Source organism: Meles meles, chromosome 15 (assembly GCF_922984935.1).
Source record: "Meles meles chromosome 15, mMelMel3.1 paternal haplotype, whole genome shotgun sequence".
Lineage (NCBI taxonomy): Eukaryota > Metazoa > Chordata > Mammalia > Carnivora > Mustelidae > Meles > Meles meles.
In genome coordinates, this window is record NC_060080.1 from 72,276,595 (window position 1) to 72,292,881 (window position 16,287).

Below are 16,287 nucleotides of genomic sequence, written 5' to 3' on the forward strand. Positions count from 1 at the left end.
ATTAATAAATGGCCACTTCCATTTATTTATTTCCAGGATGTAGTAAGAGATAATTTGGCAAAACTTGAATGATGGTTGTATGTATGAGAAAGACAAAAATAAGAATCTCATTAGCACTTATGTGATGAAAACAGTAGCTAATAAGGGAGAACTCAGAAGTTGGAAGGATATTCATTGGTGATTTAATGAGAAGAGGGGGGAAGAAGATCATTGAGTTAAAGGGCAGAGGGAGAGAGGGAGAGAGAGAATCTTAAGCAGACTCTGAGCTGAGTGTGGAGTCTGAATGGGGCTCAGTCCTTCATTTCCTCAGATTACAATCTGAGCTAAAATCAAGAGTCAGATGCTTAACTAACTGACCCCTACCCCGGCCCTGGGTACCCCTCACTAAAGTGATTTTGTAGCCGGAATGGCCTGCAGTGTTCTTTTTTTTTTTTTTAAGATTTTTTAAAAATATTTTATTTATTTATTTGACACACACAGAGAGATCACAGTTAGGCAGAGAGGCAGGCAGAGAGAGAGAGGGAATCAGGCTCCCCGCTGAGCAGAGAGCCTGATGCAGGGCCTGATCCCAGGACTCTGAGATTATGACCTGAGCTGAAGGCAGAGGCTTAACCCACTGAGCCACCCAGGCACCCTGGCCTGCAGTGTTCTAAGTCAAGGAGAAAGAATAAGCAGGAGAATTTTCAATAATTTATATTTCTTTCTGTCCCCCCAAATTTAGTTACACATTCTGTATAGAAACAAGAGACATGATGTGTAAGTCTTTAAGCACCTAAGAAAAGATTGCAACAAGTAAATAAGGAACTTTCAGGTATTACTTCAAAATAACTGACTGGGGCGCCTGGGTGGCTCAGTGGGTTGGGCCTCTGCCTTGGCTCAGGTCATGATCTCAGGGTCCTGGGATTGAGCCCCACATCTGGCTCTCTGCTCAGCAGGGAGCCTGCTTCCCTTCCTTTCTCTCTGCCTGCCTCTCTGCCTACTTGTGATCTCTGTCTCTCTGTCAAATAAATAAATAAAATCTTTAAAAAAAAATGGTTTTGGATGAATGGATGATGGATGGATGGGTGATGAATGGATAGTTAGAAGTCATCTGGGATAAGATATAGAGACAAACACAATTTATTGAGGTCAGTATAGTCTCATAGTTTTGCCACTAACTGGCACTATAATTGTGTTCAAACAAAAACACTTAATTTTGCAGCTTCTGTTTCCTGATACGTAAAATGAAGAGGTCAGACTAATGATCACTAAGGTCTGGTGCAATGCAGGAAGATATGTGACTGATTGGCTAAAACATGATTCTCTCCTTTAGCGTGTTAAATGCCAAAAACATAAGCTCGAATTTTGGAGACATGTTAGTTGAAACGATCAGTCATTGGCATTTTACACTGATAAAAAAATCTGTTTTGGCATCATTACCCCCATAAGGATTTTCAGTTCAACCTGTGTGGCTAATTAGTTCATTCAGTCATAATAGTTGGAGTAGAGTCATATTGACTTCGCTAAAAGCCTAGATTTACATTGTAAACATCGCTCAGTGTTCAGTCAATTTGGAAATGGCCAAACACATTTCAGAAAATGCTTTGTCCAAAAGCAAACCGAACAGAGAGAGAACCGAGTTGATGACAGGCGTGTTCTGGTTTCCCCTTCAGCATTTTCGCTCCACTTCCAGCAGTCTTCGAGGCTCTTATACCCCATGTTCTAATGAATGAGAACCCAGAAGAACAGATTATTATAATACCTGTCTGAAAATTTAAACTGGACTTTAACTTTGTATTTTGGCCAGCTCTCCTACGTTTCTTTGGCTAAAAATGAAAATGCAATATTGCCATAAAGATCGTTAGCCGCTTAAAGAAAAAGTATGAGAGAGTTACTATCTTTTTTTTAAAATATGAATTTAATCTCAAGTTTTCTGACACCAGGTTTCTATTTTGCAGGTTTGCAACTTTGCATGACTTTTCTAAAATATGATCTTTTTTGACTAAGCAGAAATCCAGTTCTTTTCTTTCTTCCATAGTTCCTTTAAATTCATTTTTTGTGGCAATATTTCCTCATCCCTATTTTCCCCTTTGAGTTTTGCCTGTCGGGATGACCAGTATCAAATGCACATAAAAATGCATGTTAAAATGAGTGAGATGTCGTGGTCTCTTTTCCATGGTGGGGTTTTTCTATCCAACCCACTTCTACTGTTCTGGAGCCATCGTATACATTTTAAATAGTGACAAAATTTTTGAAGAAAATTGAATGGCTTTCAAGTCTGTCTTTTCCCCAAGCAGACAGCTGATTTATGGTCACTTTTTGTAATAACCTGAGGCATCAACTGGGAAAAAAAAAAATGTTAAAGAAATGTGAAAGCTGGCTGTTTTCAGAGATATTTAAACTTTGCCCTAAATATTCATGAAGGCCAATGTTCAAATATTCAAATTGAGTAAATGAGTGTACAAACAGGTATTTTTTGAGCATGCACTTAGCTCTAATGCTCAGAATAATAGCACCTCTGCCTGCATTCTGCATAACCATGTTGTTGGTGAATACTTAATGAAGTAATAGTTAGGGGAGCACTGCTGTATTTCAAGAAAAACAAGCCATTTGAATTGAATTGATTATTATTTGTGTCCGTGAGTGATTTTTTTCCCCATGCTTTAGAATAGAGCAGGCACAATAAGTTATTTGGGGGCAGGAAACAAAATTTACACCTTGTTAGGCAGTGACCTTATCTTGTACCCACCAGAAAATGCTGTGCATAGATGAGGTGTTTTATATTTGTTGGTAACTAATTGATCCTCAGTTTTTTTGTTATTCATGTGCCGGAGCTATGCTTCACATATTGGATCACAGTTCATTGCTTTTATTTTTATGAGATTAGCTAGCCTTGGGATTGACATCTTTACATGGCATCTACTACTCAGAGAAGTAATTGACAAATAAGAACCAAAAGTTTGATTGAGATTTCTGTGGAAGCTACCACAGAATCTATGCAGAGTCTCTAAACTCATTTTGCATCTTTAATAGGGTTGTTGATTAACTAAAATTGCCAATTGGATGTATTTCTTTATTGCTTCAATTTGGCCAAACTGACCCATGGTTTGGAAATTGTCCATATGTACTACAATGGGGTTGTTTTTCTGCAGTTTTTCTCTTGAAATTTGTCACTTCCCCCAGCTCCTAGAAACTTCTCATCTTACAGGTTTATCAGTGCAATGCATTGGACCTTGGCTTGGGCAATTTGTAACACTAATTCTGAATCTTGACTTTTTTTTTTTTTCCCCATGGAACCCTGCCTAGCAATAAATCTTTTCTGCAGAGACTATCAGATTCAGTCCTGCAAGCCAGACATGAATGCTCTTTCACTTCCAGTACAGCTTCATACAGACAAAAGTATCGGCAAGAACAGGTGTCCCTCAGTTAGCAAACCATGTCTCATATCAGCTAGCTCCAAACTCACCCTGTCCATCAGCTCAATCAATTCAGTTTAAAAGACCATCACAGTAGTGAAAGATTAGGCTCAATCCTGCAATACCAGGGAGCACCATTGCTTGAGACAATGTTTCTCAACCTTGTATTTGGATATATAGCCAGATAAACTCTTGCCCTTTAGAAACAAACTTATAACCACAATTTTAAAGTAAATCATGAATTTCTTGATGGACATCAAATTCATAGTGGACATCCTTCTGCGTAGTGAGAGTTCCTTCTTTTCCTCAACAAAGCAGGTCTGTCCTGATAGAGTTTTCTTGTAGGTGTTCTCATCAGAATGTATCAGTCTTCAGTAAAGCTGGTTATCATGAGGAATAAAGTGTAGGGCTGATGTTCTTAGTAGAGATATAACCCTACAGATGAAGTTTATCTACCCTCTCATCATACTTTTTGCCACACAGATATGCATTTGTGCTGTATTTTTTTTTTAAGTGATAGCAAGTGACTGCACAGCAGTTTCCACCATTAAAGGTTGAGGGGAGGATGCCTGTAAGTAAGAAAGAACAAAAATACACCACTTTCTCTACTTTCTAACCCACCAAGTGGTGTCTCTCTTAATAACCGTGGCTGTCCCATAAGTTAAATAAGTTGTTGTAATTTTTTGCTATACCCATCCTTTCTCCCCCACCCTGATTATATTTCTGTATCCTGTAACATGTTGGTGTTTTCCCACAGAGCATAATGAATTAGGTTTCAGTGCCTTTATTTCTTAATCTCTGTCCACATCATTTTTTTCCCCCTAAAGGTAAGGAAACCTAGATATTTTGAGGAGACATTTTGAACGAGAATGGATGTTTGCCATGTGAGTGTATGGGCCCTTCTGAATTAGGGAAGACCAGCCTGGCATGTTGACCTGTGAGTGGTTAAATGCCCAGTTAGGGACATTTATCTAAATGGACGGTTATGTAAAGCTAATGCTTTTGCTTGATTGCTATTCTGTCTCTTTCAGCAGGTTGTCTCTTTTCTGAAAAAGGTTATAAACATCAGGGAAAGTATACTGAAGAATAGAATTGATTAATGTGACATATTTGAGTTTCTTTCTACCACTCTTTAAACAGCATGTCATAGAGAGGCAGCTCCAAACACAGGGAATTAAATTTAAATTATACAGCTTTGGCTAGAAGATTGTTCAGTTAATTCAGCCTCCAAAATGAATTTGATTTTTTTTTTCCCTACACTTGAGCCACTTCCTGATTTTTCATAAAGTGATGATTTCTGCCAAGGCATCTATTGATTCAAGATCTTTTATTCAGAAGACTATTTCTGGTTTTCCATTTCTGAGGGGAGTAAATATGAAAAACAAGAACGTGTATTCATTATATCAGAAAAAGTACATTAAAAACTAAAATACAGTTTTATAGTAGGGTCATATTTGTACGGTGATTTTTTTTTCTACTGTAGGAGGACTGTAGAAGGTACTATTTATTTTATGATGTTTTCTGTTATTTTAGGTGCTGGGTTTTGTGAAAGATAACACTGAGAACATCCTCACACTTTCTGTTTGCTGTGGAATTATTCCAGAAGAATGTAGAAAATAGGTCAACTTTAAAACAAAAGTTAGCTTGTGTGGCTTAAATAATTTAGTCTTCATGAAACACTATCCACTGAGTCCCACATTTTTAGCCCATGAATTTGTTTTAAGAAGCAGCCTTCATTATTTATATTTGATGTTTGATTTCTATTCAGAATGTAAATCTAGGCAGTAAAAGATGGAAGCTTAGTTCAACAAAGTACCAATATAGCTACTGTATTTTGATATAAATACTAATGTGAGATCTGAAAGGTTGAGAATAATTCACATATACCACTTCCGGTTTAATATCTAAAATTATATTACTTATATATAGTGCAAAAGAAGATTAAATCAGTGCTACATTTATTGAAATAACAATTATGTTGATAATGTCACAAACCTTATGAACATTTACAGTGTGGTCTTATTTTGATAGTTTTTCTGACTAATCCTTACAACAATAGGAACTTTTATCCCTCCATTTTTTCAGATGAGAAAAATAAGGCTCAGAACAAGTTTTACACTTTTAAAGCAGACTTTCACAACTTCCGCACTATTGACATTGTGACTCATAAAATTCTTTGTTGTGAAAGGGCGGTTGCATGCACACTATAGGTTGTGTCTCTGCAAGGGAAGCTGCTGTTAACATCCTTTTAGAATCAGAAACTCACTGGATTCTAATAGTAGCAGACAGCCCCCCAAAAGTCCCCAGCCCATCTGTGATGTCTCCAGACATTGCCAAATGCCCCCACCACCACCACCACTACAAGCCCCAGGTGAAGGAGGAGAAAGGGAGCAGCATCACTCCTGGGATGAGAAACACAGGATAAAAAAATTTATTCTCATCCTCCTCCTCCCCCTGTCAAGAACAGAACAACAACCCTATACTAATTTCATCAATATAATTAAAATTCCTCAAGGGCAATGAGAAATTCTCTCGTAACCTTGAAAGTAACTTCAAAGAGTATCTACTCTTAAAAAAAAAAAAAAAAAAAGCTTTCCACTTGAAGTTGACTCTAAAAAACAAACAAACTAACAAACAAAATATAAAAACCAGATAATCTGCTCTAGGGTGAATTAGAAAAATTGACCTGTAAGACCTCATAATCCAGTAACTTGCTATTATCAAGTCTGTTTGGATGTTATCCTGCAAAATGTGCTGGTGCCAAAAGGAGGATGGGCTTTGCCTTTTAAAGCTCACTTTAATAAAAAAAAAATTTGGAAGGGGAGGCGAACCATAAGAGACTATGGACTCTGAAAAACAACCTGAGGGTTTTGAAGGGTCAGGGGTGGGAGGTTGGGGGAACAGGTGGTGGGTAATGGGGAGGGCACGTTTTGCATGGAGCACTGGGTGTTGTGCAAAAAGAATGAATACTGTTACGCTGAAAAAATAAATAAAATGGAAGAAGATAGCAAAAAAAAAAAAGCTCACTTTAATGAAAGATACCTGTGTGACTGTAACACCAATTGCTGGTGGTTATCACTGACATGAACAGTTACAATTCCAGGAAAACTGATACTTTGAACTAACTCTTTTAAAATAATAGCAGCAAAATCAACGAATCCAGTTGCCCAAGGGTCTCTCAGGGGAATGAAAGCAAAATAACATGAAACCATCTCAAAACGCTATTTAAATGCCTGTATTTATTTAAAGTTACATGGTGATGTAGTAGCATCTGAACAAATTCTTTATTGTGCACTTGAAAGAATTTTAAGCTGAGTTTTGTCACAGAAGTATATTATCCCTCGTCTTCATTTTTCAAAAGGCATGATTTCCTAACATTTATTTGTTTATATTTTAATCTCTAAGTCCTCCTTTTATGAAAATGAGTCATACCATTTTTCTTTTTTTTTCTTTCATGTAGAATCTATATTATTGTAATTCCATTTTTAAATAAGGACATCATCAGTATTGTGGTTCTGAGTGTCATCTAAACAATTGTCTTTAATCCTTATCCAATGTAATGAGATATTTTCTGTCTTATGCATTGAATTCTTTGTTACTTTAGCATGAGCCAAATCTGATGCAAACCTTCACAATTTCTATGCAATATCTATGCCGAGTTTACTGCTGCTTGTAAGTGGCAGTAAAGAACAACCTTTGGTGCTTGTAAATGTGTTGATTATGTGGCTAACTGCTAGGATTTACACACTCTGCTTTTTATTACAGTGATGGTTATCTTTTTTGCTGTAAGTGCAATGAAGCAACTAGAATGTCACAGAGAAAACTGTCACCTCTATCCCTTTTGCCATAAAATATCATCCCCCCATATGCTTTTCATTTATTATGAAACCTTAATAATGAAAAGGACAATGGTGAAATGATACCGGCTACTGAATATTGCAAAACTAAGAATCAAGTGTGAAAGCTACACACACACACACACACACACACACACACTTCCTCAAATGGAACTATGTTTGCTTCCCTTTAATGCATCAGTGAAATATATTCTCTACTTAATCTGTGTTTCCTAATAAGGACAAGCTATATCTCAAAGATTCATCAAATTCTACCTGGTCGTGAATATAAAAGGTTATAGCTATTCTGCTTTTAGGAAGCCAAGAACAAGTACTGCATAAAGCCTACTGATGCGTACTTTGTAGCACTCCAGGGTTGTAATAAATTTCAAATCATCTGCTTCTGCCAGGTTGTTTTAAACCCCTATATGCTACTGTGTGCAGCTTCTCTGTGTAGTTGGATGAATGGGCACTGCAAGTTGGCTGTCACCATTTCTGTGTGCTTATGTAAAACAAGTTGCAATCAGATTTTCACAAATATGCAAATACTTCCATGAGAGATCTAAAACAGGTCAAAAAATGTAAGCTCTGTGTCCTTGGGAAGGGAAATACTGAATTCGGTTTCTCAGCCTATCAGGAAAACACAAACTATGTTTCATTTGTCACTGAGAGAAAGATGAGCGTATCTGCTAGGTCCCTTTAAATTAATCTACTCAGCTGTGAAGTGTGTAAACCTGGCGATTCACAGACCTGTACCCCTGGGGCTAATAATACATTATATGTTAATAAAAATTTTTAAAAAAATTAAAAGATAAAAAAAATTAATCTACTCGATGTGATTCTTTTACAGACCACTGATGACATCCTCGTGGCCTCAGCAGAATGTCCCAGCGATGACGAGGACATTGACCCCTGTGAGCCGAGCTCAGGTGGGTTAGGTTAGTCGACTTTTTTTCTTACTTTTTTTGCTTTACTCTAAATCTGTATTGCATGCCATCCATAGTCCTTAGACGAGCCTTGCATTTCTATCTAGAAGCCCACTCCGTTGAACAATGCCTCATTGTGAGACCAGGGGTTTTGCTCCTTATGTACAAAAATTCCCCTACAATTTATTGAAAAACAAATTTTAAAAACAAAACTCACCAAGATTAGGTATTTCAGAAAAAGCAGTGGGGGACAGCACACGAGGCTGGTGCCTTACTGTTCACATTCCATTAACTCACAATGTAATTTTTGTGTATAACGGTATAATGAGCTTTCCCTTGGGTCACCTATAGTAAAATTGTAAAGCTTAAAAATGGCAGTGCACTGTGGAAAATTATTTGACCTTTCTACTGACAAAAAGTCCCCACCACTCACTCTGCCAGCAAATTATCTTAAGTGATAAATTTCTGAATTTCAGAAGTAAGAGTATTATGGTAGTAGTCAAACAAACAGCAGGTAGAATCCTTGATACATTTAATCGAGAAATATTTGATTCTTGCGGCGTCTCCCTAAAGTGTAAGCTGGTGCGTTTTAACTCTAGTCAATGCGTAATTTCTCCTCCTTCTTTGTGATACGTGTGACTGACTAACACAAAAATACTGTTTCCAAAGAAGCCCAGTACCATGAAGTGGTTGGCTGTGAACTCTGAAAATGAGTGAATCATAGGCTGGGTTTGCTTCCAGATATTCATAATACCGAATATTGGGGTTATTTCCATTCATTTCCTCTGTAAAGCATCATTTCTTCAAATTCAGTAATTTTCTTGTTTAGGTAAACAAGGCAAGTGAGACGAATATAGACTACCCCTGGTCAGTGAGCTCATGACCTGTAGCTGTCACAGGAATCCCAGAAGGACTTCATGTCACCATACAATAACGAATTGGTATTATTCTGAAGTATATCACTTTCAAGTGAATCCGCTCTTCTGATATTTGGATTTTAAAAAAATGGCTCAGGATGCCTATCCTGCATCTTCTGGATATCACATCCCACTGATTGTAGTCACATGCCCTGAGCACTAGGTGGCAGCAAGGAGCAGGGACTCAGTCCTACCTTGGCAAGAGATCAGGAGATGTAGACAGGTCATGTTCTTGTCGTTCTTGTCGTCCTTCCTCTGGCCTCTCCACCTCACCCATCAAAATTCTTGGCCTCCAAAATGTGGTGAGAACACTGATGATCATCCATTCTGTTCCAACAGTTTATTGGTCTCGGCAACAATTCCCTTTTGGTTGTCTGGACAGTTAGGGTCACTTCATGATACCATCCTGGGCCCCTTTGCCAATTTCCTGCCTTTTTTCCCACTGGTATTCTCATTCTTTCTGTGTTAGTTTAAAAAAAAAAATTATTTCTTTTTTCTCTATTACATCAGCCCCATTTCTTTGCCTTCTCCTTCCCTAAATTTCTTCTTTTTAAAATTTCTCTTACTTTCACATGTCTGATCATGACATTACTTTTTAAAATTTTTTATTATGCTCAACTAGCCAATCATCATTAGTTTTTGATGTAATGTTCAGTGGTTCATTAGTTGCATATAACACCCAGTGCTCATTGGCACACATATCCTCCTTGACACCCATCACCCAGTTCCCTCATCCCTCACCCACCTTCCTTCTGTAACCCTCAGTTTGGTTCCTGATGTCCAGAGTCTCTCATGGTTTGTCTCCCTCTCTGATTTCTTCCCATTCAGTTTTCATTCCCTTCCCTTGTGGTCCTTCACTCTATTCCTCATGATCCATATATGAGTGAAACCACATGATAATCGTCTTTCTCTGCTTGCCTTACTTCACTCACCCTTCCAATTCCACCCATGTGGATGCAAAGGTGGGTATTCATCCTTTTTGATGGCTGAGTAATATTCCATATTGACATTCTTTTTTATATATGATCTTCTCTGAAATCCTCTAGCATGGATTATTCATAAAACAAAGTCTAGTATTAGTTTGTACATTGGTGTGTGTATCTGTTTATATTTGTGTTTGCTTTTGTTTTCCCAATTAGCATTTTCTTGAGAGAATGTTGATTTTTGCAGTGTTTCTTACTATATTAACATAGTGCTGAAAGTGGTATAGAGTCTTCCTAATTACAGCACTTGCTGTACTTGGTTTTCCTCTGGCCTCAATCTTTCTTTTGCTGACCGAGTATAGGTCATCATCCTTTTTATATGTAGAATTCTCAGAGTACCTAGCAAATTCAGTGTGAGAACTCTGATTACGCTTAAAATTGTGCAATTTTTTTCCTCCTGAGCACAGCTAAATGATTCAGTTCTTCTAGCCACTGCTTACAGGTGTTACTAACCATTCTTTATAGACCAGCTTACTGTCTCCCCCTTTCTCTGGGGACACTGGCCCTAAGAACACGATAGTGGGGGTGCACAGAGAATAAGAGAGGAGAGAAAGAGAGGTTTTTTACCATCTTCTCTCCTTCTTATTCACCTGACCTCTGTCTGTTTTCTCATGGTGTAGCATGATGGAAAGTGAGAAGCAGTTTGTTAATAGCTGTACTCTAGATACTCTTTCTGTCCCATTTTCTTCATACTTATCACCATCGGAATGAATCTGGTTTGCCTGTTACTTGTCCCTTAATGCACAGCTTGCATGGCCCCACAAGAACATAAGCTCCGCAAAGCAGGAACTCTGCTCATCTTGCCCCCTGCATGGGTTTGCTGAGTGGATTTTCATTTTCTTCCACTCATCAGAGTCCGTTGCCCAGTGGACAGGGCGCAACAGCTGCGGACTGTGTGATGGCAACTCCTTCCATACTCTTACACCAAGTCTACTGGAACATCCCATCCTCTCCCTCACTCTTTCTTTCCACTCGCTGTAGCTCTCAGTTCATCAGTTCTCTTAAGATTTAAACCTCAAATTCTGTTGTTTCAATGTCATCTTTCTCTGTAGTTCTTCTTGTGATCTTACCTCTCCTTGGTAGTGTCTTGACGGTGTATTTCATGAATGCACCTCTTTCTCTATTATATTTTGTGAGAACTCTTTTCTACATTGGCTTTTTCTGTCCAATTCCCTATGATTTTCTTCATACCCATCTTTATCATTCATCCAGTGATGCTCTTTTGGCAGATTTGGTTATTTGTGGCAGCTTCTTATGAAATCCTTAGTGTATATGATTTTTTTCCCTATTTTCCAAATATTTTTTGAACAGCAGTATTTTTTTTAATCATATTCTAATCTGAATATTGTTTCATTATAGGATGCCCCTCCTGCACGTCTTTGTTTCTTGATGTACCGATGTACTGGTTTTCTTAAATATATTTTTCTGGCTTGCTTTTCATCTTAAATACAAACATAAAATAACATGGACAAGAACTGTAGTTGTGGGGCGCCAGGGTGGCTCAGTGGGTTAAAGCCTCTGCCTTCAGCTCAGGTCATGATCCCAGGGTCCTGGGATCAAGCCCCACGTCAGGCTCTCTGCTCAGCAGGGAGCCTGCTTCCCCCTTTCTCTCTGCCTGCCTCTCTGCCTACTTATGATCTCCATCTGTCAAATGAATTAAAAAAAAAATGTAGTTGCTGCTGTTATTAGACTTTAGATACTGTTAGATATAACTTGATAGAAATCATTTCAGATATCAGCAGGTCATATTTTGGGAAACTGATTTTTTTAGGAAAGTTACATGCTGAATTAAATATTCAGAAATGTATGTATCTGCTATGCCCTTTTCCTAATCCTTAACACGTGAAAGAAGATTTTTTTAAAGATTATTTATTTTGAGAGAGACAAAGAGTGGGGATAATGGCAGAGGGAGAGAATCTTCAAGCAGACACCCTATTGAGTCCAGAGCCAGATGCAGGGCTCGACCCCAGGACCCTGAGAACATGACCGGAGCCAAAAACCAAGAGCCAGCCGCTTAACTGGCTGAGCCACCCAGCTTCCCAACAAAAGAAGATATTTTTATAAAAAGATGCATAATTACTTTTACAGGTAGGTTGCCGGAATATTCCCTGTATTCCACACTAAACCCTTTCAGAATCCCTGAATATTTACATATGAAGGTTCTCTAATCACCCTGGACCCACCCTCTCTTGAAAAAATAGTTTCTTCTGTGAAAATGGGTTATGCTCATTTAGGTGCCTTCCTAAGGTGCTATTAAGGAAACGGGAAAAATCTGGCATCTTCTTGAACACCAGTAAAGCCTACCTTTTTATCAAATGTTTGATAAATTTGAATCACTATGTGGTTCCACTCAAAACTCTAAATGAGGAGGGAAATTATATATTTGGTGGATTGTCAATTTCACCATTGATCAAGTAATATTAAGTCCTACTTCACCACCCTTGCTGTCTTAAGCTCTGGGAAGAAAAATAGAACATTCACACCTTCAGCTCCATTCTGCAAAAGAACATCTTTCATTCTACGCCACACACTTTTTCAGTGATTCTTTATGATTGCTGGGTTCTTCATCTTTGACATTAAAATATTCCCCTATTTCTCGTGTTGTTGCAAGAATTAAAACAAATGTACTAACGGCACCAACTGCAATGCTTGGCATGAAGTAGAACATAAATGGTTGCTTTTCATTTTCCCAGTTTAGTTATATAAAAAAAGAATATTCAAGCTATTTTTTCCCTTTTACGTAATGCTGTTACTTTTCCTGGCCGAAAATTGGTGGGCAACTGATGAAACCACTCAGGCCTCCTGATGGGAAGTGTACATGTTGAAACTGGATCGGGAGCAACCCCCTGGGTGAGAACACATGGAACTCAATTAAACTTGACTCCAGCCACACCGGCCTGCGTGGTTAGTGTTGGGTGACAGCTTCACATTGGTATAAATTTAGTGTTTGAGGATATGAGAGTGTGGCTATACAATTTAGGAGGTCTAATTGAACCCCAACTTTTGGAATGAAGCAACTAGGTCACAGGCCGCCATTGCCCTAAAATGCCCGGTTTCAGCAGCCTGGACATGGGACAAGTGGATGACTTTTTCTTCACACTTCTCAAAAAAAGACTTGCAATTTCTGTGCTTTTCTCTGAACCCAGAGATATGGTTGTTAGATTAAGTGAATTAATATGTGGAAAACATGTTGTAGAATGGTGTCTTGTTCGTAATACATGCTATATGAATGTTTGCTGTTATTACAGTTTGTATTATGTGAATATACATATTTTCTAAGACTTTTTTTTTCCACATGAACAGAAGGCTTTGTAAAACAGATTTCTTTGAAATCTTATGTTTTTGATTCACTTAGTAAGCTGACAAAATGGCAGCCCTGCAAACCACTTCATGTTCCAAAATGGTCCTTAAGCCTGCCTGTGCATCTTAGTTTTGAGGCCCTCTTCTAAACAGACCCCTTTCTCCAAACTCCGGAATAAATTAGAGGAGATGACATCTAAGACTATACCTAAGGCTGAGACTATAAATGAAGATAACGAAGCTCGTTGGTGTGGGAGCTTCCCAATGAGTAACTCTAAATTGTCATTTGTTACACAGGAAACAGGACCGGCTTCCTGTTTCCTGGGATCCCACTTAGGAAGGACAATCTCCTCGTAAATTTATAATGTTTAGAATGAGTTGTCTGTGCTCTTTCTATTTGTGGGTGGGGGTGGAGGGGGAGCTAATGGGATATGGGGCCACTTTCAGATCAAACTGTTTTTAAATGAAAAAAAGGAAAGCTTACTAACTAACAAAAAAATCGAAGCAGTTATAGAGGAAAAGGATTGTCATTTTTGTGGCCATCTCTACAGCATTTGCTGAACTAATGGGGATAAGGTAATCAGGACAGCCCCTCAGAGAATACCTGTTGATTGCCCAGCAGTGACATCACATTGATTGGGGCTCAGGTTATACAAATAATGATAGATAACATTAATAACCAGTCTTTAGTGAAGATTTATACTGTTTGTCATTGTTCTTAGTACTTCATAAACATTATATTTCATTATTTTACAAAACTGTGAAGTATTTTCATAGCTAGGGAGACTGAGAGAGATTAAGTTACTTTCTGTAAGATAAGAGAGTTTGTACACTCTCGAATTTAGAAAAGGTGAGCTTTTAATTTCTTGGAATGCAGAAGATTGTTCTAGAATTCAGGCACCTCACAAATATAGGATTAATTTTTTAAATGTTCATTTAAATAATTCCATGGCTGGCAGAAATTTAAATTTGATGGCAAAAGGTCCTTTACATGTATTACTATTCATTAGGCTAAATTTGCTGCAATTACCATGCAATTTTGAGTGGCTTTCCAGTGCGCTATTTTGAGAAAAGATCAAAGGATTTCTATTGAAGTGATCCCATTAACCACATTAAGGAATAAAGATATGTATACTGAACAAGGCGCATCTTTTCATTAAATAAGTAATCACAATCATTTAAGGAATATATCACTTATTAGATCATATTTTTGGAGCCTGATTAGAAGATAATTTTGTGCTACATTTAAATTTTGTGTATGTATTATGCAATTATTCAAAAGCAAGTTTAATTAGCCATAATAGCCAATACATTGCTGTTAAAATGGAAATTTTGTGCTGTAGCCAAAAAAACAGCAATAATTAGGACTTCATTTTTGGAAACATCTAGAGTATCTCCTAAGCACCAGGCCACACTGAGAGCCAATCATATAGAGTCAGGGCCCAGCTAATCATAAAGGGGCAGGACAAGCACCTGGATTTGGGGCACTAATGGTCTAGTAGGCATTCAGTGTATAACATTCTGGTGCAGGAATCATTTTTTTTCCCCATGTCAATTTAATTGTCCAGAAAACTAGAACAAAACTGAATGCTGTATGGTTAAAACAGAAGAAAGTCATTAGACATCATTTATACTCACTTTTCCCATGTTCTTCTGAGAGCAACAATATCAAAACAAAAATTACATGGGGCAAATTAAATAGGCAAGGAAGATTTATTCAAGATTATTGTAATACATGGAGGCCAGAACTCAACCAGAGCTCACCTCAAACTCAACTCTACTGAAAAAAAGAAGACCGGAGAGTTTGTAAGAGCTTCCATGGAAGGATCGTAGACCACCTGTGTTTTGCTAAATGGCTTCACCCAAAGGAATAGTAATCCTTTTCCTTCAAATATCTTCATGACCGGAGGTGGTGTTACAACTCCTGCTCCAAGGTAGGCTCCTAACTTCCCACAGAAATTGGGAGATGAAGAGTTATCACCCTTGAAGGTTATATTTCAAAGGGACAGCTCTTGGGTCCTTGAGAAAAAGAATCCTGGGTTCTAACACTAGCAAGAGGCTTTTTAAAATACTTACATATCAAAGGGGCAGAGAAGAAAATTGAAATTACAAGTTTTCTAAAGTAAATGCACAAAAGAAAGGGAGGCCAGGAGCCCAGAGGCAGGAAGAAAACCTGTCTAAAGTTTGGTCAGGTCATGGGGGATATTCAGGTCTTGGTCAATGAAGGTGAGTCCACCTTTCACCTTTGAATTTCATTCACCAAAATTAGTTCCTACCAGGAAACCAGTAGGAAACAAAGTAATAAAAGGTGATTTTTATTTGTTTTCAGAACACAACTTTTTTCAATGTGAACTATTTTAACCTTTCTGTGATTTTGGAATTTTTTTTTAATTTTATGTATTTATTAGAGAGAGAGAGAATGAGGGAGGAGGGTAGCAGAAGGAGAAGCAGCGTCCCCAGTAAGTATGGAGCCTGATATGGGGTTCCATCCCTGGACTCTGGGATCATAACATGAGCCCAGGGCAGATGCTTAACTGACTGACAGGTGCCACTGGATTTTTTTTGTTAAACAAAATAGAATGGATCATTGTCACACATTAGAAAAGCTCTTAAGAGCATTTTTAAGCATTGTGATATGCAACGGGGAGTGAATATTAGTTCTAGCTGTCCCTTTGGAGTCAGATAGAATAAGTTCAAGTTGCATCCCTTCCTGGTCTTGGGAAAGTGACTTAGTCTCTCTGACACTCAATTTTCCAGTCTGTAAAATGGGGAGAATGGAGTTATTACAAGATTGAAAGAATATGACACATACAGAGTGATTAACAGAGTGCCTGGCGCATACTGAGGATATAACAAATAATGATAATAAACCCACTGATGGGGGTGCCTGGGTGACTCAGTGAGTTAAAGCCTCTGCCTTCGGCTCAGGT

The 16,287-nt window shown here is 38.0% G+C and overlaps 1 protein-coding gene across 35 annotated transcripts in view; it reads left to right on the forward strand.

Annotated features, from left to right (window-relative positions):
• NRXN1 (neurexin 1) overlaps positions 1-16,287 on the forward strand; it is a 1,247,328-nt gene that overhangs the window by 1,212,703 nt on the left and 18,338 nt on the right. For 26 of the 35 annotated variants that reach the window (XM_045979150.1, XM_045979171.1, XM_045979158.1 and 23 more), the window contains one exon: positions 8,082-8,169. In XM_045979150.1, coding sequence (XP_045835106.1) covers positions 8,082-8,169 — 88 coding nt within the window. The remainder of the gene's footprint in view (positions 1-8,081; positions 8,170-16,287) is intronic. The other 9 variants (XM_045979153.1, XM_045979164.1, XM_045979166.1 and 6 more) reach the window with 1 other exon arrangement.